Below are 27,962 nucleotides of genomic sequence, written 5' to 3'. Positions count from 1 at the left end.
TGCGTCACGTGATATTAATAAATTCTCGTTACTATAGCATGGAACAAGGTATTCCAGATCGCGACAGTAGGGTGGGCGACGATGTGTGTCCCAGCAGAAGGGGTTTCTGTTCAACGTACTACATATGCCGAACTCTATGTATGAGTATACCAAAGCAGTATAACAATTTATGTTTTGTCTCACAAAAAATGCTAATTATATGATTATACAAGTGTAAGTACGAGTACATTCCCATACTCATTAAATTGGTGAATATCGCAGTTCACTCTACGTATTCGACGGCATGAAATATTTTACATGCTTTCAATCCAATTTCGATAATTAAATTTGTTATTATTAAGGCAACTCGTTAATCGAATTGAATACAATTAATCGACTTGCCGTTTTATCCTGAATGATTTAAAAACACGAATTGATGGTTACATTTATAAATCGAATAGTGAATCGTGACAGGTCGTGACGATTCGTCCGGAGAGATTAGTATTGTTTTGATTCGTAATTTTTCACGTTCCGTGAGCATGTGTATGCGGTAATTTGTCAAGATTTGTATTAGTTAATGATCCGTTGATGTATGAACGAAGGCTTTGTCGTTACTAATTAATAATTATTATGTGAAAGTGTATTTCTTACCTTTTAACGTCATAACTGCTCAATCAATCTTCTTCTCAGTCTTTTTGTCCTGGTTAATCGATATACAATATTCGATTATTCCGATTAAATAAATGGGATAAATATTTTTACTTATACATATATGCACTCATTTACCATAGGAAATGTTTCTTTGTGCAAGTTTTAAAAGTTTTACCAAAGAGAATACGCACCTTTTTTAAACGGCAGGTGCGTTTTTAAAATCATGGATTTTGACCTTTTGACCTTATAAAAGCTAATGCATTTATATTCAATATGCCTAATACTTGATTTTGATATATTAATAAAATAACACATTTAAAAGTATGATTGCCGTTTGGGCCACTTAGCACGAGGGACCGCGATCCCTTGAGAGCTAGACTGAATGGAATACAATAGCGGGTATAGACTCCTGCTGTGCTGTCGACTGCGTCATGAGTACATGAGGAGCATTTTATGCACTTTTACAAAAGGTTTTACAATTCACACCTAAAATTAAACCCATATATTAGTGTTCCGACACATCTGTCGAAATTACATGACTATTTTTTTTCAATTCAGCATAAAACACTTTTTAAGGTCCTTCAAAAAGCAGATATTTGTTAGTATTATTTTCGACGTTCTCAATTCATCTGTATTTTTTTACTTGTGTAAACATTGGCGCGATATCTTCTTCAAATATGTACAGATATTTTTCCTTTTTTTTTTTAATCGATAGATTACTCTTGTGTTGTTCTTGTATTTTAGGTATATTTTGTTACAAACTGATATCGTTGTATTTTGTTAGGAAATATTTTAATATTCTATTATTAGAAGATTTTTATTTTCAATACGCTGTCGAACATTTAAATGGACAAGCAAAAATCTTGTAATTTTATTATTAGTATCGAATATTAATTTAAATAACTTTAAAAACTTTACTACAGAAACATCGATCGATCCATACTTTCATGTATCATAGAGATAAAGAGATAGAAATAATCCTATTTATCTACATTCCATAGACAAGCGATTAAGTAACAATACTGACAAAGTATTTTTTTACCCGTGACAAATGGATTTCTGCAAAAGATAGGGATGACAACTGTGGCTTATATTTAACAGATTAATACAATAACGACACCCTTTACAAAATAGTAAATTTTTTTCGTTCTTAAAACTGAGGGGATTCAAAATGACCATGTCCATTAGGCCACGATTATTTGTGATTACAGTTTGTAATTATTGAACAGTTTTTTTTTACTAATAAATTCGCTAAAATAAATAACAAATTTGCGCAATACATACTTTGCACTGCATTAAAAACTACGCATATTTAAATGCTAATTATATCTCCGTCTTTTTAGCTTTTGTCTCTTTTTTACACTAAATTCGCAATTTTAAAGAAAGAGACAAAACAGAGTAACAGTTAAAACAGTTTTATACACGGATTATTTTTTATTAAGTGTTTATTTAAAAAGATGAGAAATAACTAGTATGACATGTAATTAATTATATTTTCGTAACGTAGCTTGCCGTGTGGTCCCGGTATAGAATGAGCCACCCCTTCCTTTCCCGTGGGTGTAGTAAGAGGCAGCTAAAGGAGGGTAAAGCCTAGTCTGAAGAAAAGGCCTATGTTCAGGAATGGATAGTTAAAGACTGACATGATGATGTTGATGATGGTCATTTATCATAATCTACATGTAGGGCATAGCGTCGACAGAAAATCGCTAGCAGTGGTACCGTGAGAACGATCTTAGATAATAAATAACACGAGGGCTTATATATAGAGGGAGCGTCTCCGCCCCGCGGCTGCAACAATGCGAACAATGGCGCATGCGCTGCACTGTATTTTAACGCCATTATTTCGAATCCCCTTATTTGAATTGCAGAATTCCATTTTTAAATCTAGAACATCCCTGAATAAAGCTCCACAATTCTATTATCCTAAATGAATTTTATGTGTGTACAAATGCAAAAACAATTATGTATAATAAAATAATAAGGGTACGTGTATAATCCAATTGTGAGTTTAGAAAATGTATATCGTAGGTAAATTGAGATATTTAAAGGGTCCAATCAAAATATTATAAGAATATGTCAGTTTATAAATATTTCATTGTTACTTAAAAAATTTGTTCATCGGCGAAAAATCCAGCAATTAATTAATGAAGATAATATGTTTCATACAGATAAAGTAAATACTAAGTACCGTAGTACAATCTTCTTATTAAAATTCGGTTAAAAACAAAAAAAACACGTATTATGAAAGTATACATTTTATAAAATAAATCTTTAATGGATGAAATAAGTAAACCATGCTGTTTGTTCTCCAATTCACCATTCGCAATTCGCACTTGACCAGTTGAATTTTTTTTTTAACAAAAGCATAATATAATACAAAGGGGCCGGTCAACGAGTCGGGTCACGCTTCACGACCGTCAACAATACTGTGATGAAATTAATCAACAGCTCTAGTACGCACGCTTTGCATCATCCCTATTTCAATCCGTCAGTTTCTCAAAACTAATTATGTAATAGTTATATATACTAGTTTATTGCCCGTTATTTTGTAATTTACTAATTTCGAAGTATAATTTAGTGGCTTATGTTTTATCAAGATAAAACGTAAGCCACATTTAAAGGTAGACCTTCAGGAACACAACAGTGAAAATCGCATTCAATTTAGTGCAGTAGTTTTTGCATAATACTGGAACAGACAGACTAACGGATAAAATTTCTAATACATATTATTTTGGCATCTATTGTTCTTATTAAGATCCCTTATATATATATATATATATATATATATATATATATATATATATATATATATATATATATATATATATATATATATATATATATATATATATATATATATATATATATATATATATATATATATATATATTAAATATCTCCCATGTAAAGATATAGTCAATAACAATTTTATTATTAGAAATATGTATGTATATAGGAATATATAATAACTAAACTAATTAAAAAAAGTTTTTCTTTCTACGAAAACGTTTGTCACTTTGCAAATTATAATAATAAAAAAATTAAGTACGTAATTCATTCGCTTGTCAATTCAAAAATTGCATACATTAGTCATAGACGTAATAGATTTTGGTAAAAATACGTATGTTATTACGTAAAACATGGCAATCGCTATTAATTAATATTAAATTTATGTTTTTGCGTATTTATTTACAAACGACTAGTAGACAAGTCAATTGCATAACATATTACAACTTTTTAGATATTTTTTTTACATTATATAGCATTATAAACTATTACCTGCACACTTTTTGTCAATTCGAAACAAATTTAAAACAAAATTAATTTTAAAATTGGAATATGTAAAAACAAAACGCGCGAAACTTTCAAACGATGAACTGAATCGATACGATTAATTAATGGACCCAAAAATTGCATTTCCTTGAACTCTGTGATAAACACATCAAAATGCGGCGGCTTTGTGCTATTAGATGCACGCATGCGCGCACGTGCTCCGCACGCGTGCTTAGTGCCACCACCCTCGGCCGACTAGACTCCCCAGTGGCTCCTTTGTAGAATTGCAATTATGCACGGACGCGGAATGCACACGAAGCTTGCATATGAAAATTGCTTGCTGTTATTTGTTCGATGTAAGTTCTCGTAGTGTTTATTAGCATAAGTGTTAATGTTGTAAAATCTAAAGAGTATGTTTCTTTGTTGAATCTCCTATGAACTGCGGCACCATTAATTTTCATAATCTATCCTGTTAAATGAATGTAGTTTGTGCTTGGCTTAGTATGTACATCTCTTATACACAAGTGGTACGTGCTGATGTCTTCAACAGATCGTTAAAGGGTTAATTTCATATAAACAAGCTTGAATTAATTGATTTTAATTGCGAATAGTTACAAAAATATAAATTTACATAAAAGCCGTTGCGTTGATCCACTTGAAATTTTGAAAACGCTTCGGTTGACACATACAGCAAAGTTTTGTTCTCTTTTCGTAACGTAGTCGGACCAATCCTGGGGCACATCAAGTGTTGCTATCATTCGCTTCTTACTGTACGCGACAACGAGTACTTTTACTTCAAATTATATCAAACAAAATATTTTTTTTTATCGCAATATGTTACGTTACTTTAAACAATTAGTTGTATACTGCCAGTTTGGTCACTTTGTTAACAGTATATATACTTTGTTATGTCCATGGTACTGCTAGTGTCTATAGGCGACGGTTACCACTTTCCATCAGGTGGGTCGTCAGCTTGTTTGCCATTTTAAATTGCATAAAAAAAATTAAAATGAACTAATTATAATTACTTAAGAAAATAATAAAAATAAAGATAACAAAAAAAAAAAAATATCAGAAATATCTTAAATTCGTAAAGTATATAAATAATACTTAAACAAAGTATTAGAAATACATAAAATATTAGATGATAATAAATTATCCTATGCTGACAATTTCACAATTTTGGGGTTTACATTACACTAAATCTTATTGCTCAATAAATAGGATGAAAAACGAACGTTATCACGTTATAAATTTTCACCAGCATTGTTATAAAATAGCTTATAAATTGTCACGCTACAGTATAAACTATAAACCACGGAGGGGCGAGCACAACCCTTCATACTCTGGCCGTTATTACTGTTGAATTTCAAATCACAAGGGTTCGATACTGCTAGGATTTACAGACATGTATCAACATGGATGAACGTTTCATCCTTTTCTTTTGCACGTATAAATATGAGAGGGGAATATTAAAATTTATTGGTTTCGAATTTTGAAATGCGCAATGTAGATAGGATATGGGCACGACGAACATTTTATTTGCTGGCATTTGCATGATAATTCGAATAATAAAACAGTTTTAGCTGACGCTTTCACATTTATTATATATATTTTAAGGATTAGGTATTCTATAGTAATGTTTATAGTTAAAGACATAAGGCAATAATTTTATATAATGACAGGTAGATCACAGATGGAAACAGAAATGCTTATTGTCAGTTTTTCATCAGTATCACTATATAACCCCATCCATTTCCTTGAGTGTAGTAAGACATAAGGGAACTCAATGATCGAGGGCAGGAAAAATTGTTAGTAACAGGGTCTAACTGTCCCATTTTGGGAGGAAAGGGATTGTTAGTAATGGAGACTGAGAATCCCATCGCTAGCAATATACCCAACCAGATCGACCTCCTCGCGGTTCCCCCTGGAAACTATCATGGTTTCTTGATGAATTCATCATGATGGGCTAACTGGCCTGTTTTCATTCTCATCTGTCACCCTTCACTGGTGCTCCGCCAGCGTATCCCGTTAGCGCAGGCGGGGTTACCATTACCATTTTCACCCATCAAAAAAAAAACTGTCCCATTTTATTGGGATCTTTAATAATAGAGATTAAGGACCCCATTGCTAGCAATATACCCAAACAGGTCGATCTCCACGCGATCCCTCGTGGAAACCATCATGCTGAATTCCAAGTGTATTCAACACGATGGGCTAACTGACCTGTCTTTTCATTCTCACTTATCATCACTCACTGGTGCCCCGCCAGCATATACCGATAGCGCAGACGGGGGGTTACTATTCCATCACCCATTAAAAAAAAACTGTTCCATTTTTGCTTTACATCCTATCAGGCCTTCCATCGTCACCTATGCTATATATATCTTCACTTGTGCCCCGCCAGCGTAAACCGTTAGCGTAGGCAGGGTTACCATTTCATTATCACCTATTAAAAAAAACTTAATTATCGCGGGATAGGCCGCAGCGTTCCTTTTAAACCATCACTAAAGCTTACTGCATTTGCCAAACCGCCTGTCGAGCGTGGCAACTACTGGTAAAATCCCCCTCATGAAGGAGGCCTATGTCCAGCAGCGGACAGTTAACGGTCGATATGATAATGATGATAAATATGTAAATAGTCAAAATTACTATTAATATATGTATCTAGCATAAGCATAGAATATACACTATAGAGCAACGGAAATGTCGCGTGCATTGACTGCAATTAACTTGAACCGCATTGTATCCTGCGGTCAGTGCAGTACTGTTAGGTGCCCACTGTTATTATGAGCGCGTGATATAAAGGCATTTGATTGTTTTCCTTCCTTTGTATTTTCCAAAAATAAATTTTAAATTTGAACTCTACTAAGGAGGGAAAAGGATCACAATCCTTTTTAGCGAATTATTTTTATCAATAACGCTTAAAGTTAATGTAGGAAATATTTAAATATTTATAGCTAAAACTCCAATTTCAAAAGTTAATTAAATTCTAAAACTTACAATTAAAATTAAACTTTGAATATTGAACAACAAGATTAATTAGAAACTTAATTCATTAATTAATTGATGGTTTTGTCGAATTAAAATAAATTACGTTTACAAATTAAATTAATTACTTGCTAAATTTTATGTCAAAGTTTGTTATAAGGAAAATCAATAATAGTGCCGTACAGTGATTGATAGATTCGATTATCGGTATTTCTAATAAAAAAAAAAAAAATAAGGTATCGAATATTAAAACGTAAATAGTCTTTACCTACTTGATAACGTCTCATTAATCTAATACAGTCATGCTCATTGAAAATATTTATCTAACATATTACGTAGATAAGACGACGAGTCAAGTGATCAACTGTTTTGAAAACAAGCTCCGTTCTTATATGTAAACACAAATTCAGACAATACTTTCAAAAGTAACAAAGCGTGAGACAATGATCTTATGTAGATGCTTAGTATTTTATATATTTATTTATGTAATATATACTATTTATAAGTAGTTAGATGTATTTATGGTGTTCACATGATTATTTGCTTATTTTTTTTTACATGAGCGTTTTTTTATTAGATATACTTATTGCGCTAAATAGCTATTGCCTTTTCTTTTTACCTACTCAAAGGTTGTTTCGTATTATTGTTTAAGTGAAGAGTAAATAAATAATACTTATCATATATTATAATATTTAATAGTAGCAATGTTCATACATTGTGATTACATTAAAAATTTAATAATAATCTTTTTATGCAACTTAGAATGACAAACTAGCTGACGAATTTATAAATTTAATAAAAAAATAATCTAATCGTTAATGTGAATGTATTAATTGTATATAAAGTTGCGACCTTTTTCTCCCGCGTCTGCATTTCGATGACGATGCATCTAGTCGATGACACTTGCAAAAAAATATATCGATGGACATTTTATCTGGCAGCAATTGCACCAATAAGAGGAAACTCCTAAACGAAAAAAAGAAGAAACGTTTTTCAAGGTAAGCAACACGTGATAATCTTGGTACTGTAGACGTTGATAAGCTACGGTAACTGTTTAGTTTAGATTATATGCATAGAGCATCGAGTCTCTAAAACGGGTTAACTTTTTGTCAAATTAGCTGACTTGTTTTTTTTATCAATGTTCTATATACGCTCTATTACGCACATTGTTTAATAAATAAAATCACAAAAATGTCATTTTATTAAAATTATATAACAAAATAAATATAAAAGGTATAAAGAAAACACTTATAATTATTTATCACGTAAAATTGTATAAAGTAAAACGTGACGTAACACGTAACAACGTAAAAAGTTGACCCGCTTTTCTCAAAGCATTTGTATGGAGACACTCTATCTATATAATCTAAGCTGTTTAGATATTGTTTTGGGAAAAAGTTATAAATTTAAATTACGTTCGTCGACACGTTTGTAGTACGGCCGACTGTTAATAAATCAACAATCAATCTGAACAGAGAATAAATTTGTGTATTCATGCACCGCCCCGTATCATTGTAGCCCGCATGTCGGACACACAGATTTCAACAATTGGATGATTGAATCTCGAGATTGCGTTGTGATAACAATGTGCCGTTTCTAGTAATAAATAGTACAGGGTCGTCAGAGATTAGATTCAGTACTTATAGAAGTCATCGAAGGGAGAATATTTTAAGTTAATTTTTATATTGTAATGTGATGTGAAACACAAGAACGATAGCCGATAAGGAGGAACCGAAGAGCAACAAATACTGTGCTGATACAAAATAAAGAAATACAAGATTTAATTGTATTCGCGGTGATCGTAAGAATATAGTGTTTCCATTTCTTTTTATTTATAGAAGAAGTCTAAGGAAATAAGCACAATATACCAGTTTATGATAAAGAAAATTAAAAATTGAACCTTAATTAACTAAACCATCTGGATCGTGTGGAATAGTAATGTCCTATGTCCTTTTTGGAGAGAGAAATTCGGCTTCACGGTATGACGTTAAAGGTTTATGAGATATGAAAGAACGTGCATATGTGATTACGTATTTATGATTTAGTAACTAGTAGTAACTCTACTGTTACTTACCGTGTGAGAGTGGAGTCCTCTGATATCAAGGGGTTTTAGGTCGCCATCGTTGTACGTGATGGTTAGGACAAACTTTGTCGGAAGAATTTTTGTGTTTCAGAGGACACTATAGTATTATATTGACATAATTACATTCATTTAGATATATTTAAATATACAAAATATTTAATGGTATAAGTATATGCAAAGATAAAATGCAATTACATTATAAAAAAGGAAAGTGATTAGAAACCAGTAATCATATGCTCACAAACAAAATGTCGGAACAACATGACTGTTACATTGATTTTAGGTTAACGTGGAGTGACGTACATTGATCGATTAAAATCGATTATTAGATATCGATCATCGCAATATTGGGTCATGGAGAGATTTATTTGACGCGGTCAAACGTTGAACTTGGCTTTGACCTCGAAAGAAAGTGATGGATTACGAATTTGATGTTCGAATCACTTATATATACAAGGAAATACGAATAATTATTGTTATTATCATAATATGCGATTTTAAAAAGAATATCAATGAAAATTTATTACTCTAAAATTAAGGAGTCAGATCATAACCTTATTTTATTACTGGAACTTTTATTGAGTTTACAAATGGCTAGGTATTTTTTAATATGATTGTTTAATCATAAAAATATAAAAAATCATTCAGCCTTTAAAAGATTTGTCTCGTTAACAATTGGGTTGATGTAGTAATTAAAAGAATAAAATAAACATGAAAAGAAATTCGCACAATTTTTAAGAGACTTCAAATAGTAGGTACATTTTAATCTGTCTGGTTTTTTTTTGTGAGCAAATTCTTTTTCCAAACAATATGCTTTAGTTTCGATATTGTCATTATTGAAGATACTGTTTTTTTTTTTCTCAAAGTTCTACTTTTCGTAAGTTCACTTCTGAAATTAACACGATTCCATGTTCTAAATTCAAATATTTTATCAAAATTGTAAATTAACTAAAATGCAATTGTGGCATCTAGAGCGCATCGAATTAGCTGCTCGATCGATGCGTTATTGAAGATACTGTTTTTTTTTTTTCTCAAAGTTCTACTTTTCGTAAGTTCACTTCTGAAATTAACACGATTCCATGTTCTAAATTCAAATATTTTATCAAAATTGTAAATTAACTAAAATGCAATTGTGGCATCTAGAGCGCATCGAATTAGCTGCTCGATCGATGCGATTTTCTTGCAAATTCGAGAGACTGGTTAGGACGGAACTAGACCATTTATCGTTAAATGGAGAGCAGTCGGCGATAACGGTGTGACTATTGACCACCTCCGCTGTGACCGTGACCTGCAGCAGCTGTTATAGAGATTAAAATACATAGAGGTCGTTATATCAAAGTATCTTAAATAACTGACAAAATCAAGATAAAAAAAAAAATAAAAAAAAGTACAAGTGTTTTTATGTAGTTTCAATATTGTGTACTAAATATAGTTTATAACTTTGTTTGAAACAAATTTATAAACTATATTACTAGAAAGTATAGACCGACTCCATCAATTCTGAATTCGGTTTCATCATATCAGCTTTTAACTGATCGCTGCTGAACTTAAGTTTCTCTCTAGAGGGGTTTTGCCAGTAGTTGCCACGCTTAGTAGGCAGATTAACAATTGGGTTGGCAACAGCAATTAGGCTTTAAGAGATGTTTTAAGAGGGATGCTGTTGCCCATCTCTCGTCCCTCCCTTAGTCGCCTTATACTACACTCATGGGAAAGGAAGGGATGGCCTATTCTATGCCGGGACCAAACAGGATTAATTTTAGTACAATGGAAACATCACAAAACATAAAAATAAAGTAGAATTGTAAATCTTGTCCTTTGTGTGTCAGTTCAGAGCATTTGAAAGTGGAACACCATATAGTTTGCTTCAAAAGAATTTAATAAAGAGGTAATCGAGACTTGTTGAAATTATCACAGAAACATTTTTAAATGCAATTATAAATATTATATAATTTACTAAAATATACAGCAATAATAACAATTAGAAACAATGTAAGCAAAAGTGAACTTATCTCTAAAAGAGATCTCTTTCAGTCAGCCTAATACAGTGGCATAGGAAGTAGTGAGTGGGCAGTAGTAGTGCAAGACAGAAATCTAAACAATAATAATGTTTACATAAATTACAAATAATTATATATGTACTTGAATATATACAATACAACATATATATAAATATAAACAAAGATATGTTATTAATTATTAAGTAATCGAAACATTAAATTCAATTAATTGATATTACCTACTATTGAATCGGATCTTATTATCCGTTTGTTTACATTTCAATTATGTTCTATTAAAACAGACTATATATACATATGTGTATATAATATACGATACGATATGTAGATACATAATAATAATAGGTAGGTATAAGACACAGACAAATAACATTTAATAAGAGGCTATCGCATGTCTGGAATTACTTTAACACCGTGTAATGAATGTAAAACCACATTCTGTTTATATGGATGTTCGTGCGAAAGCGACCGGCAGCGGTCACGCGCGACCGAGCGGTCGGTCCGACTACGCGGCTGTCGCGTCAATTAGTGCTGGTTCTCCGTTGTGAAGAGTAAATTACTGAGAGATATATGAATGAGGTTGTAGATGTACATATCGGCGGCATATGATTTTTTTTTTATAACACAGAGGGCAAACGATTATGCGACTCGTCTGATGGTAAGTAACTATCATCTTCCACGAGCATCCGCAACATCAAACGGATTGCTGGTGTGCTGTTGGCCGAACAATTTGACATACAATAGTTCGAGAGCTTACGAATACCATCTACTCCCAAACTAAGCAAACCTTGTTGGCGGATTTACACGAGGAGTTAGTTGAAAGTTTGAACGAGAAAAGATTACTCTAGACCATCAATGGATATAGTAAAAAACATTCTTAAATAAATTTAAATTATTGTTAGACTTGCAAATAAAATACAAACTCATTAATATTTGTATTATGGCGGTATTGAACCCGAGTCCATTAAGAAAAGGAACTTCATTTTTATTACGTGTCAATCGCTTTGCTTTAACTTGCAATAAGATATACAAGAACAATCTCGACAACTCGACGAAACTGTCTCTAAACTCAGGTACTCGCACATTAGATGAGTGCCGTGATTATTTTGTAGCAATACGTCATTCAATTGAAATGCATATTATACAAATACACTTTGAAAATTCTATTAGCCATTATCGTCATCCTTCAAAATGTCTCGTAATATTGTTATTATTAAGATTTTGATTCACTAAAAAAATGCCTTCAATTGTGAGAAAACTACTTATTTCGATTTAAATAAAATACTAAATAAAATAATAAAATAAAGAGACAAATCTATAAGACCTTTCAGATAAAAAAGAATTCTCTAAAACGGTTGTCTGTTAAGACATAAACAATTACAACTACAAGAAATTGAGAACCTCCTTGTTTTTGAAGTCGGTTAAACATATTTTACATTCATGTAAATAAAGTATATATTGGTATTGGTAGGTTTAGATAAAAGGACACGAGTGACGCAAATAATAAAAGAATGGTATATATCCTTGTTGTTATTATAATAACAAACAGCCTATATATGGATCATTTTATAGTTTATCCAAGAAAAACATAATCATGTAATTATTGTAATTTGTATTGAAATTACATTCATAATGATTGAAAATATTACATATCCAATATTCACGAGACTATAAACACTTTTAGGCTTGATTTTATTAATAAAAGACACCACGGGATATATTACATTACGTCAATTGCCCCGTACAATATATATGCTTGTATTACTCAGGGCTTTCATAATTCAGAATTGTCTGTCTGAAAAAAACGTACCTTTTTAAAAGAGGCAGCCCTCCCTCCCCACCTGAAAACAATTTTATCACCAATTCCCAACGATTGTAAGATAATCGTTCTAACAACTCCACTGTACAGTTATAATTTCAAAATTTATTAAATAATAAACATAAAACATACAAATAAAAAAGTTATTATTTAAACAATGCAATATAGAAATATGAGAATGTATATCATTATCTATGCGGAAATGTTACAGTTTGCACTCGTCTGTCGGATTATAGCTGATTCAAATGCAAATAATATACGGAAGATGAAACATGTCGCTTGCAATGTAACTTTTATTGCATGTTGTAAATACTGCGTTTCATAACATAATACCTATCTTATTGAATATGCTGATCATAGATTGGTATTAGCAAAATAATTGTACTCATTGCACATGGATCATATACTTACACTAGTTGGAATGTCAATAAAGCATCGATTTTTTAGAAAATTGTAACAATTACATAACCATAAACTAGAGAAATGAAGAAAATTAAAACCTGCCACATTTTTTAAATCTTTTTTAGCTTTCTAAAAAGTTCTTAAATAACAAGGTTGAAGGATGGAATGAATTCATAGGGAAGGCAGATAACACACAAGACTTACGAGTATAATGGGTGCCTTTATTGGACATTGGTTTAGAAAAGTCTCAACTGATTTTAATATCACTGAGAAACAAAAACATAATGTTCCAAGTAAATATTATATGCAGTTTACTCTTGACTGTTGCTTATTATTATAATAAGATTATACGCAGAAATGCGCAGATGAATTTGTGAATGCTGAATAACTTAATTACGAATTTTTTTGGCGTTTCAAAGCGGATATAGCATGACTGTGATTGTGACCTGGTTGAGTCCTAAAAAAACTCTACCGGTAAACAAATCTTGCATTAAAAAATCTAGTACGTTTATACAAGATGCACAAAACGTAAACACATTTTGGTATTCATTTGTTTGATGCCCGCAGAATGTTAACATACTAGTTTCTGTGGTTTTATTACATCAGATAATTTCAATTACTGAATAATGGTTATATTACTGGACGAGCTACGAAGATAGCCCGCTATGGCGTCAGAGAGCGGTTTAATTAATAAATAAATTGATGTACGTAATGTACGTTTCTTGTCTATCTATATATGACAAGTTATTTACATATGTAGTCCACGAACTATCCAAGCAGATTTAGCGTGGATTGAATGATATAAGCAGCCACGGACGAACTGCTCTACAATTGTTGTTTAAAAGTATTTATATTTATTTTAGGCTTTATAAAAATGCCAATAGTTTTAATGGAATGAAATAAAAAATTGGATCAAGAACTAAATTGGTTAGGAAAAAGGTTCTGGACTCAACTCCGTATAGAGAAATACAATATCTCATATATATTTTTTTATACAACTTAGAATGACAAACAAGCTGACGGCCCACCTGATGGAAAGTGGTAACCGTCGCCTATAGACATGAGCAGTACCATGGACATAACAGAGTATACTGTTTCGCCCATGATACCCCCATGCATTGCCATTCCTGAGGACTCAGATGTTATTCCTCTGTACCCTGTAAATTCACGCCATATCTCACCCTTCAAACCGAAATACAGCCATGCAAACACAACTGCTTCACGGTTGAAACACGAATACGACAGAGGTACCCAAGCAATCGACTTTTGTACAAAGTCTCCCTCTGGTAGAATGAAATTACAATCTGTATTGCAGTTACAGACCAATTTATCTATGAAATTGGCTAAGGATAGTACTTCATGATAATCTATTAAGAAGAGTTAATATAAAATGAGGTTTAAATAATCACGATGATACACTTATCATTAGTTTACTAAAAGATACTAATTATTCCCACTAAGGAAACATTGCATGTTAACGTCAAACACGTTATCTAGGTATATATGGTTAAATGCAGTTAATATATTTTTTATTTATTAGTATACCCCTAAAAATCACCGACTTTTTTGTTATATCATATGGCGTTCCCTATCATTAATACCAGAAGGGAATGCTATACTATATTATACGATATGCATCAACCGTAAAAGTATGCCTGCTCTATATCTACCGCTGCCGTTACGGAATGTCCTTTAATTATGCTGGTTAAGGCAGCGATTCCTAAAGTGAGTTCCACAGAAATGTTACCAGGGTTCTGCGAAATTATTTATTTTTCACTGTTTAATAACATCACAGTTATATACAAATATATTTTGAAATAGTTCAAAATATATGACGGGAAAAAATCATTACCGTACCCACAGGTAGGTAGTTAGAAAGGATTCAGTCCGTCAATAAAGTGTTTCACGTTTAAAATATTTTCAACACAAGTTCTTATTTTAATTACAGTGTCATTAATTTGTAATCATTTGATATGGGGTTCAATAAAAGGTATTAGATGAGTATTCCGTTATCTTAAAAGTTTAGAAATCCCTACGTAAGAAGAGTAATAGTAAAATGTTTCGTTATACTTAACGTTATATGCACAACATGCCCTGTTTGTGATGGTATAGTTGATGGAAGACTATCTTCCAATTTTAAAATGTTGAGGTATTAGTCTTTTACAAGAAGTTGAATTTATAAACGCAAATATATTACCAATTGCTGATCAGTCAACAGACATTGGATACCGTTCAGCATTTCCAACTTTTACATTCGCAGTAATTGTCGGGAATGTTATACACGCCGTGTAAGAGCTAGACGCGGAATTTTCTCTTTTCCAGCTAGTAAGGTGCGTTTGCACACTGCTCGATTTAAATATTTATATTGCAAATATTTATTAAACAATTGAAGTAATTGATTTATTGTTAAAAAACTAGGTGCAGGGAATATTGTATTGACTAATGTAAAATATATTGTCTAAAATAAAATTTTACTTGAAGTTATAAATATTTATAGAAGTAAACATTTTACATTTGCTTATTTGAAAAGTAAATTATGTAAAATTACTTACTTTAGTAGAAAATAAACATATCTACTAAAAATGTCTTTTGATTAAAAAAAAAAAAAATTAGATAATTATATTATTAAAAATCACATGTAGATCAGTTTGTGGATAGACTATGATATTGATCAACGTAGGAAAACTTCAATGTGCATTTAATTAATCTATCACTTTGAAGTATTTCACTACATGCATGCTCAGATAGCATGCGTTTTACAATCTAATAGGCATTCTACCTTATTAGTAATTCCTATTAATTCATTAGACATTTGGATATGCAGGTCGAGACAGCATTTGCTGTGGACATTAGTATAGCCAGCATTTAGTAATAACAAATATGTTCCTTCTATAATTAAATGGTCATGTTTACAAGACGTTACAAATTATTGCTTTGGTCAAAATCTAAAGGTTGTAGTAATCGAAAGTGTTTAAAACTTGCACTTTCTCGCAACTTTGTGTATTGGCCAATTCCTTTTATGTGGTTGATTCCACAAAAGAAAGCTAAACAAAGTTACTGACTTGACGAATGAAATTTACACTTGAATAGTTCAGTAGAAACGCTGGGAACGTAACCGGTGACGATTATTACGGTAAACATTATGTGTGCTCATGACAAGTTGCTAATCTGTTGTGCTATGCGCCGGCGCACGGGCTGTTATGTTGATGAACTTGGCATCTGCACTGAGTAAACAAACTTGTTTAATGTGTACACAATTTATTTAGAGTACCTACTTAAATTGTTTTATTTGATGATACAATAATATAATAACTAATAAATAAATTCTAAAGATGTTTAGATGTTTATTACTCAATTACGCTTAAACGGCTGAACGGATTTGTATGATTTGATAACTCAGTACACAGGACACTTATGTCCTAATTCATAGAAGGCTAAGCCATTTGTTATAGCTTATCTTAATGTATAAAAATGACGTATCAAAATGTTCGCTCACGCTAATTTTCAAAATTACTCACAAAAATGTGTGAATGTGTATTTTTTACTTCAACTTGAAAAATAGAACAATTTTTATCGAGATAAAAACAGATCCCGATAAGTTAGAACCTGTAGATGGCGGTAGGGGGTAAAATAAGGTTTGCCGGGTCAACTAGTAACATATAAAAAGAACGTTGAATCTGTAATGACAGCCCATTAACTTCATAGCTATAAAACAAAAGGACAATAAAATACAGTTGAAACAATTTGCCCGATGTTTGTATGAACCATTAACTCCGTGTTATCAGAAGCATAAACCATCATCAAATGTTCCAGGGAACGCTTTGTTTTATGTTTTTGAGGTTTTATGTAATAAACCTGGATAACTTTCTTGGAAGTGGTTAGAAGCATTTAACACACATTCCGTGGTTAAGGGAGCTCTTTATTTCAAAGTATGAGTAAATTACCATTGTTTACCGTTAGCCACTCACCACCTATACCAACGTGGTTTTAAAATAAATTTGAATGAAAAATGAGAATTATTAAAAAAAAATTATAAGATGAGAGTATAAATTTAAATGACAAGATAGTCAATGATATCTTCTTCTCTATCATTACCTTTTCATCCTATCATTACATCACTAAAGTCTCAACTAGACCTACTTAAGAACTTAATGGTCAGGTCGAGGAATGGGCAGTAGTGTTCCTCTTTAAACGTCACCAAAGCCTAACTGCGGTTGCCAACCCGCCTACTAAGGATGACAAGTATTGGCAAAATCACCCAATAGAGGGAGGCAGACATTCAGCAATGGACAGGTAATGACTCATATGATGATTATATGTATATAATATATAAATTAAATTATAAATAATTATATAAGTTTCATAAAGCCTTTTCAGGGTCTCTGTTGATTGTAATCTAAACAATATAAGATGATTTGCTAAACATTTAACAACTCCAAAAGAAATAAATACTTTACGAAATTTTCCCGCATCGATATACGAGTTTTATATTAACCGTACTAAGAACACATTTATAATATTCCAGACTCATTGGTAATGTTGATTGAAATTCTATTTTAATGTGGCTATCCGGTGAGCCGTTTAAGGTTACTCTTCTTTCCTTTTCGGAGACATCTTCGTCGGACTGCATTCCGTATGAGATCTGCCAATTACGAGCGATGGAAACATTGAAATGTTTTTTTGCCATCCCAACCGTTATTCGACTTCGACAATCGTTAAGAACTTGTTTCGTACACCATACATGGTCCACCCTGGTCCGATTTTCTAGTCCCATTGCATATTTGCGTTTTTTCTCCCTTGGCCCTACGCTCGCGTGACATATTGGTGTCAATGCAACAATAAAATTTTACGTGCATTTATTCATAAAAAACATCGTGTCGAGTTTGTTAACTCGTGTGCATTGTCATCGGAGAGTTTACCGATAGCCGACCTCATAACCAATATTTTGGCAAACATTAAATCTTTAGCTGAAACAAATGAGGTCCAAAGGTTTTTTGCTTTAAAGAAATTAATTAATTGTAATTACTATTGGTAAAGGGCGATTTGAACGAGTGGAGACAGCCATTTGGCTTGCCGAAACTAAAACCAAGGCTGTTCACGGTTTAGCAAAAACTGATGCAGGATCAGAAAGTGAAACTGTATCGATATCTAATTACTGCCATTAGTCAGACACGAGTAGGTCACCTAGACCGGTCGCTGTAGTTTCTCGCTTTGCTTTTCTCGCGACATGAATAATTGAAGTTATATTATTTTTGCAGGCACATTGTTTAGCAGCTGATGACCCATTGACACCGTTGACAAAATTATCCTTGCTTGCATTGTAAAATGTTTTAAAGACAGTCTATATGGTAGGTACTTTAAATTTAAGTTGAACAAAAACAAAAAAAAATGTAATAACAAAAAACAAAACGGACAATTGGTTGAAAGACAAAATGATTGCAATGAATAATTACAGTTACAAAACATCTGTCAAGGTTACGGAAACAGCGGATCAACGTATAGTACGTATAGCGTAAATGGTCCATGGGAACTAATAATAAACACATAACAATGAGTGTTGGTCGATTTTGAGCGAGCAAACACGTCATAGCAATGGCGGCCACTCGTAAAACTAATTCAGTTCCCGTAATTGCCGACACAACTGCAACCGCAAATAAAGAAATACAGCAATCACTGGATGTTTGTAAGGATTGGAAGTATTTACTACAGTGATAAGAGAGTTTGGAAATACTCTTTAAATTGCTTTACTATACTTTCAAGAAAATATCATAAATATTTTTAATTAATTAACGTTAATCGAATTCGGTGAAAAACTTTTAAAAGGGCAATTTTATACATATTTTGGAGATTTCTTCAAAACTTAGAACTCGTTTGAATCCTATGTTATAAAAGAAGAAGTATTTACATTCATAATTGACTATTAAAACTATCATTATCATTACAGTATTACATTATACTGTTTTACATTTTATATTTAGTTGTTCACCTTTTTAGTATAGTTTAATGATAACATTAACCGTGAACTTGAATAGTCGTGAATTCCCGACGCTTTCACCTAATATAAAATGTTAAGTCATGTGTCGATAGTATCAATTAATTTCGAAAGAGGGCGTGATTTGATTCAGAATACTAAACGTACCCAAAGCAAAAGTGGATCAAACCTTGGCATACGCCATGTCCTGGACAAAGGCCAAAAGAGCAATTGAATGAATGACGATTCGAGCACGCTAAAACTAGGGATAGACGGCCACGTATGCACGGGTTATTTCAGTGAGGTCAAATTTTCTGAAGTGATCCTGAGTCAGCCCAGCACTTGAGTGTCTGTACTCGTTGAGGAAATGCGTGCTGCTTTTATAATAAATCTGAGTGAAAACATCTTTCAAAAGGAGTTCCGTTACGGAATCACTAGTTGAAAATTTTGTGGTCTATTATTAATAGAAGTAAGAAAATACTTATCTCTGTAATTTTCTTTTATATTTAGAATTCTATAATTTGGTTGGTATAATAAATGTAAAATTTGGACCTTAAATTTAATTTAAAAATAAAACAAATCAAGAGAAATCCCGTACAAAAGCAATTTATTCTTTAATCGTACCAAAAAACTAAGTTAATAAAATAGAAGGTCACAAGCTAACTGGAACAACCGTCTTGTCACCGTTTTACTTAAATACAAATTTTACAATCAAAGCACGGAAAAACGTGATCTTTTTGCAAATAATACATTTCATTCAGTCTGTGTCTGGTTTAAATTCTAGTTAGAGCACGATTCCTATGATATATGCTATTGGACAGGTCTTCAGTAGCAAGCACGTATCTTCCATTTATTACAACAAAAAAATTATAACCAGACCACGACGTTATAAATTTACTGGAACTATTAAGAAACCAGTTAAAAATGTAACGTTTTGTGCATCATTTTATAACAGCATTATTATTACTCAATTCTTTAACTTATACTTATGCACCAACTGCTTATTTCTCTTTTTCTTCGACGGTTGATTGGTAGAAAACATGTGCGTTATTAAGTCTGCTATATTTTTATATATATTGTAATCGTGCATTAATCTTAAATAAATATATTACTACGATTATATTGATTTTTATTTACATAAATTCAGTAAACGATTAACATATTTTTGTTTCACTGTTTGTAACCAAATGTGCTTTAATAACTGCGACTTGTTATCTATTTAGGGGCCAACTTGTGGAGTATGTCAAACGTGACTTGGAACGTAAGGCTTCTTGTGGTGGTCACGTATGCGGCGCGCTGTCTGTCGATTCCTCCTTATCAGGTCAAAGATATCACTCGATGGACAATAGTGTCTTTAACTTTTAGATTTTCTATGTATGTTTTACTATCAAATCATAGTTATCGCGAATAGTTTAATTACATTACTGTTACAAAATGAGTGTAATATTTTCAGAGTTGATGTGCGCATGTGAGTTTATTTATTGTATCATAATTTTTAAATGCCTGAACAGATTTACATAGATGTAAGCAATTTATACATCGTCCCGAGTGATACTGGCTATATATTTTTTTAAATAGTTTCTGGCGAAACAACAGTTGTTTTAACTTTCAGAATAAAATATACTTGTTTTAGGAACTTAAATTTGATTATTTTTCTTTATCCATGAAATATTTATTTTACATATATCCTTACATATATTCGCTTCACGTTACAAATATTTTCTTTTTATATGATCAGGATTTTACTGGTCAGTTTGTATGTCATATTAAACATATAACATAAAATCGTGCGTATGAGCTAGTACAGAATTTACATAAGAAGAGTTAAAAGAATATCTAATGTTAAAGTATATATATTCCTACCCATTTTGTAGTCTATAGAACTTTATTCCCATGTGTCATCTAATAAACATTTTTAGACTAGAGAAATGCGTTTCGAATTATCATGTAACTATTCAGGATGTGCCAAATGCATTGGGTCACAGGTTGTTTTTTATACTTTGGTAATATTAACAGCGAGAGAAATGAGACGTTTGTCCTTCGCGAACTGTCTATGACTAATCGCGGCGCGGGTTCGATACCTCGTAAAAATTGGCAAAGATTTCAGCTAGCAACAACGAGATCATTGTTCGTATAACAATCAATAATGAATATTTAAATTTGTTATAGATAAGTATACAGTTACAAGTACTAAAAACACACATGTTCAGAGAAATACATTGTTTTTGATCTCTTTTTAACAACGATTTTTTTATGAAAAACGAAAAGAAATAATTGCTTTCAATTTCGAAGATTGGCCGTATGAGAATTTGAATAGTTGATATGTTTTAGTAAAAAAAAAAAAAAAAAAATCAGTTACGAAAGAATAACGTTGAAAAAATTACGAGATTATTTGTATTTAGAAGAATTTATTTGATTTCGATACTTTATTGACATAGAAAAATAAACATAAGACAAATCAATTAACTGATGTATGGGTTATATTAATTAGTTAATTACTGTTTGTTTTCGGATACATTTTTGAGCTGTATTACTTTAGTAACTACTATTTACTTATGCTATGGTAATGCTGAGTTATGACATTTATAAGGCAGATACGAATTATGCGCAATTTTTTTTAGCAAGCTAGTAAAATATTATTTTTCGCGTAAAATTTATATTATAAAAATTCTGAGCATAAACTTATATAAAGAAGTTTTTTCTTCTTTTTTTTTTTATAACACAGGGGGCAAACTAGCACGCAGCTCACCTGATGGTAAGTGACTACCGCCGCGCATGATCACCCACAACACCAGCGGCATTGCAGGTGTGCTGCCGGCCTTTTAAAAAATCTAATTTAATTTCTTTAAAGGAAAGTAATTTCTTTACTATTGTTTTTAAATACATACATATATACATATCACGCCTGTCTCCCATTAGGGTAGAGAGAAACAATGGAACGCCAAATGCTTCGATTCAAACCAACTATATTTTTAAATATACCACAAAAATTATATTGTAGCATTCTGATCAATCCCAGACAACCTTTGAATGGAACGACGAATATTCCAAAGGTTAATATATAGATCACGTTGTAAATATTGGAAGTAAGTATATGTCTATTGAGCGACTTGATTAGATATTCAAGATGTAAATGAAGCAAGTGGAACATATTGATATTGTTTATAATAATGGAACAATAGATTCCTGTCAATTGCAGGATGACAGATAAGTCGGTTTACCATAATTACGCCCTTGTGAAGTGATAACATGTACAGAGATAATAGCACGTTACACATTAACCTTGACAAAGTATATATGATTTATTGTTATGTTTTCGTTTCGTCACGGAGTTTTTTTTTTCGACGTTCGTGTGTACAGTAATAATAATATGTAATAGTTAAAGCGTTAGATGTTATAAAAAATATCTAGTTACTCTTTGTAATAAAAAAATTGATTTAAGCTAAAACTGAACAATTTTAAAAGGCATCACGACACAAATAAAAGTATAAATAAATTAAATATTTATTTCTAATAGGGCACTAGAAGATAGTGGTCATCACGATACAGGCAATGAATAAATTAAAAAAAGTGATAATTTTCGAAAACAAGTTAACATGTGCGTAAAGCAAAGTACAGTCTCATTTCTATTAGGGTTAACAGAAATCTTAAAAAGTAGATTTTAGAATAATTAAAAGAATTTTAAACAATAGATCATAGTATGTATTATAAACATAATATATTCAAATTTGTTTTAATGAGCCTATGAGATAACTAGGTACACAGTACATGAGTAACAAAATATTAATAGACAACAATACTGATAAAGAGTATGTAACATCACGTCTTTAGTTTTTAATCAAATAAATTATTATACTCTTATCTGACATTTGTTATTAACACGTTTACTCAAATTCAACAAAATCGATATTAATGAGGAAAGAAATAAAAAGAAAATATCTGTAGAATAAAGCGAAAGCTATCGATATTGAGACTTATTTAGAGGATACTAATGGCTGGTCACATGTCAATTTTAGGATATTTTTATTCATATGAAGACAAATATTTTTTATCATAAAGGTCACGTAAATAGGTAGCCAGTTATAAATAATGCAAGAAACTAACATTTAAAAGTTCATTTTGTTAATACTATATAATGAGTTAATACAATCTCGTGAGAAGTTTCTTCAGACCTCCTTTCACGGCAGTGAACATTCGTGTCATATTTACAACTGTATAAATGTAATGTATTTGTCCATTTTACTACCATTCATTATGTCTAAAAACAATACAATTACGGATAATAGCCATAACAGAAGTGTTTGTTGTCGCTTATTAGTAAACCGTTGTATGATTGCGTGCGTATTGTATCAATACTGTTATCGAATGTGAACCTTGGAAACATTTGAGAAACAATTATACTTGCAATAAAAATTCTCACAAGCGGCAATAAGTAATTGGTACGTCTGGTGGCGATGAGACAAATCCAGATAATAAGAGATTATTACGGTTTTTAGCTCATTACACATTAGTAGAATCGCCATGTGGTCCCGGAATGGAATAGGCAACCCCTTTCTTTCCCGTGGGTGTCGTAAGAGGCGACTAAAGGAATTTAATGGTACAAGAAACTTCACTAAATGTCCAACTACGGTTACCAAGCCGCCTGCTAAGGGTGGCAACTACTGGCAGAATTCCCCTTGTGGGGAATGAAGTAGGCCTATGTTCAGCAGAGAATAGTTAACGGCTGATATGTTGAAGATGAAAATTTGTAATACTTACTAACTAATTTTGCATTATTGGGAATAATAATTTATACAAATGGAATGTACATATCTAATAAAATCAACAGCTTTATCAGAGAAGTAAATAAGGACCTAATACCTAACGTCGACACAATAATCGCAACATTTTTAGATAAGTCCGCATTGACGCAGTCAAATGAATCGATGATTTTATAGGTAGCAGCGATGAAAAGGTATTTGCCACTATCAAATTATTTGAGGATTCCGCTCACCTTAGCACCAGAAATGTTGGCGTGCATCCAATTGTAAATGTGGACTTGGCTGTCGCCGAAACAAGCATCTAAGCACAAGAGTTACTGAAACTCAAAAAAATGCACAAGCACAGTAGCACTAAGCACGTCTACAACACTGTCAAGAAGTAGAGTTCATCACAACCAATACTGGTCTTTCACAGGTGTACGAGCGTAAACAGCATGTCCGACGACACGTGCGCGTTGGACGAAAAACCACGAATAACAAACAAGGCGTCGAAACGCACGACTGACGCCCCACTATCGCGACCGGCGCACGCACGGGGCTCCGGCAGACTGACGGGCCGCGATCTCGGGCGGCTCCAACCGCTCCAGCCAGCTTTCAACCCCGCAGTAACAACCCCGTGAACGTACATAGCTGCATTTTTATGATTTTTTCACTAAGGCAAAAAAGGAAGATGTTCTCCCATCGAGTCGACTTAAGCCGCAAAGCCCGGCCGCTTTTTCTGTCGCATCGGCAATTATTCACGCCTTTTACGGCTCCCTGAATTAAAATGAACGCGTAAATAATAACCTTGCTCAGCTATTCTTGAGAGCACATTGGAATTTGATGTTGGAATTTATTAGCTATTATTACTCTGATTCTGTTTTCATATTTATTACAGTTTAGTTAATAATGGCTGAAAATAATTGACTCAATAAATATACTAATATTTCAGACCACACGACTTATACTAATCTTTTAGACGACATAAAAATTTATTACCTCATGAGATCGCATCAAATTATATATAAAATGGGTGTAATAACTTATTTGAGCAGTCAGCTAATACTATAAATAAGTAATTAAGATAAGTGTATGTATAATTATTGAATTTAAACTTGTATGCACTAGTATAACACTCATTTGTTTACTCGTAATTCAATTAATTTTAATGCCTTGTTATTCGAAACTAGTATTACAAAAACGAAAGATTTAATTTTGTGTTTGTAATAGATAAACTTAACAATTAACAGATTTTGAAAATTATAGACGTCTACATTATCATAGAGTAACACGAGATGTGTTTTATTAAAAAAAATGTGATCCTACTATCTACTCGAACGAAGCCGGGTCGGACCACTAGTTATTGTAATAAGGTTTTAGATAAGTCATACAAATTTATAATTAGATAAAAAAGTGTAATTAAAAACTATATGGCATTAAAGAAAAAATACCTTTACTAAAGCTTGCACAGAATACCTTGTTAATACAATCAAGGAATGTAGAGTCTAAAACTTCGGGATACAATAACGATTTACATGAAACAATAAACAAAACTAAAACATTTTAAAATGTTATAAATACATTATCATAAGTAAAAACATCTAGGTTGCTTTTAGTTTTATATCGACATATTTACATATGCTGACATGCTGTATATTCTCTATATCGTAGATATGCAGTAGTTAAAATATTTTATGTTCTATCTAATTTTATCGTATTTCAATTTATAAAAATTAAAAACATTATGTAAATAATTGTTTATCGAATTGTTACAGGTATGTTATTTAGCTGAAATTAAATTCTTTGTGTAATGGAAAATGTAATATGTTGGATTTGACATCTAAATTACGAATACTTGGAATTATAGGTAGGATTCGTAGTTGTACTAAATTTTCAAGCTCCGAACAATTTAGTAAATGAAAATATTTCATTTAAAGATTAAAAAAGGTATATTTTATATAGTATCAGGCGTATTATATGAAAAAAAAGTGGTTCAAAATTTACTGACTTATATTCCTTGAGTAGTGTATTGGGAGCATAGACAGTAGAAAGATATGGCTTCGAATCAAAGCGCATAGATAGCAGAATGATGTGGCTTCAAATTCCTTCGGATAGAATCGTGGGAACATATTTTTTCAACGAATCAATAAAAATAATTTGTAACATGGTAATTGTAGAGTTAATCAGTGTAATAGGGACGTTGCTAGTTCACTATGAGACCGTAGTGTTTCAACCAGTGTTGTATTTTACTATCCGTCTGATATAGTGATGCTAGCTGACGCTAATTTAATGCATTTTTTTTTTTATTATTTTGAAGGTAAAATATCTTGTTCCACAATACCAGATAGAAAGCACCGTTTATTTGATGAAAGTATGTCACATCCTGGAACGGACTAATAGCCGAGTACCTAACTACCGACGAATAACGGTACAAACAGTCACTGATTTGAATAATCGTCGGGTTAACAGTGCAACACTATGCTTCAACAAATAGAATCTGTTTAGTTTAAATATTTTGACATGCACTTAATGAATGCTTAACAATACATTCATAAAGTCCATGTAATGCGGCTACCGAATGGATGTGTAAATATAGTTGACGATTTAGTAATGATCAACACTAAATCTGATAACAGACATGTTTTTTTCTTTTATAAATAGTATGTAACGTTGCATATAAATTAACATTTTTAAAGTATTAGCATTACTCAATCGAATGAGATCAATATTTTCAAATAAATTTACTACAGTATCAGTAGAAATTAAACATATTTCTTTATAAATCCTCTTACAATATATGTATATCACTATTTAACAATATTTGAAGTTCATAATAGTTATTAACATTAGATGCCATCATCATCATCATCATATCAGTCTTCAACTGTGCACTGCTGAACATAAGCCTCCCCCTTGGGGGGTTTTGCCAGTATTTTCCACGCTAGGCAGGTGGATTGGCAACCGCAGTCAGGCTTTAGAGATGTTTTATGAGGGACGCTGCTGCCCATCCTTCGCCTTTCCTTAGTCGGCTCTTACGACACCCACGGGAAAGGAAGGGGTGGCCTATTCTAACCTGGGACTACACGGCCAATTAGGCGTCATGCGTATAGGAAAGTTAAAGATATGGTCTGGAATAGAGATGGCTGGAAGAAAATGCATGAATTAGTTGCACCGACAAGAGGAAATTCTTAAATGAAAAAACAATAGTAAATCAATATAGAGGCAAGAACTCTCAAAAAAGTAGGTAGTAAAAATGTCACGAATTGACATTAACCGGGCATTCTATGATGATCTAATTATGAAGACCAGAAATGTAGACACCTTTGATATTAATGTCGTATGAACGTAATGAACAAAATGTCGTAATTGTAGTACAAATTAAAAATAATTCGTAGTAACATTAAAATTAGATTATCAAGTATTCTTGGAGAATCGATGAATAAGTGTGATTAAAAACATTTTTGACAACCAGTTTTTATAATGACACCGTTTTGTGGCTGCGGCTATCTTGAGAATATTGAAGTACTAGTTGTATCCCGTGGATTTGCTCGCGTGAATCCTATGTGCTAAATTTCAATATAACCTACCCGTCTATCCAGTTTCATACAAATCTTTTTAACAGTTTTTGCGTGAAAGAATAACTAACTTCCATCCATTCTTCCATCAATCTTTACAAACATTTGCATTTATTAATAGGATTAAGAATTGCATATTATATTATCTCAGAATTATAAGCGTAAGCAAAATTTTAGCTCAATCGGGTTCTAATTTGGCTTGCAAGATTTGATCTGAACAAATGAACATGTATTGCAAGTCAAAAGCATGTGAAAAGACTTCAGATTTTTTGGGAATGATTGAATTTCAAAAATAAATACACCACCTAATATTGTAAGTAAATTAAGGCGGTATATACTATGAAAAGCATATAATTTCACTCTTTAAACGGTTAATTGGATGTTCTTCCGTAACTAGTCGTCAGTCGTCAATGGATTTACTACTGGAGAAAGGATTACTAAGCGCTCTGATTGAAATAGACGGT

The 27,962-nt window shown here is 32.0% G+C and overlaps 1 protein-coding gene across 11 annotated transcripts in view; it reads right to left on the bottom strand.

Moving 5' to 3' along the window:
• LOC113517425 (rho GTPase-activating protein 23) overlaps positions 1-27,962 on the bottom strand; it is a 477,294-nt gene that overhangs the window by 200,611 nt on the left and 248,721 nt on the right. For 2 of the 11 annotated variants that reach the window (XM_052902484.1, XM_052902541.1), the window contains exon 1: positions 24,178-24,499. The exons of the other annotated variants lie outside the window; for them this stretch is intronic. In XM_052902484.1, the coding sequence (XP_052758444.1) occupies positions 24,178-24,204 (27 nt within the window). In that variant the 5' untranslated portion in view covers positions 24,205-24,499. Of the gene's footprint in view, positions 1-24,177; positions 24,500-27,962 lie in introns of those variants that run through there. 11 annotated transcript variants of the gene reach the window in all.

Source organism: Galleria mellonella, unplaced genomic scaffold (assembly GCF_026898425.1).
Source record: "Galleria mellonella isolate WM207_F2 unplaced genomic scaffold, CSIRO_AGI_GalMel_v1 utg103, whole genome shotgun sequence".
Classification (NCBI taxonomy): domain Eukaryota; kingdom Metazoa; phylum Arthropoda; class Insecta; order Lepidoptera; family Pyralidae; genus Galleria; species Galleria mellonella.
The sequence above is the reverse complement of the archived record's forward strand: the minus strand, read 5'-3'. Positions and strand labels throughout refer to the sequence as shown.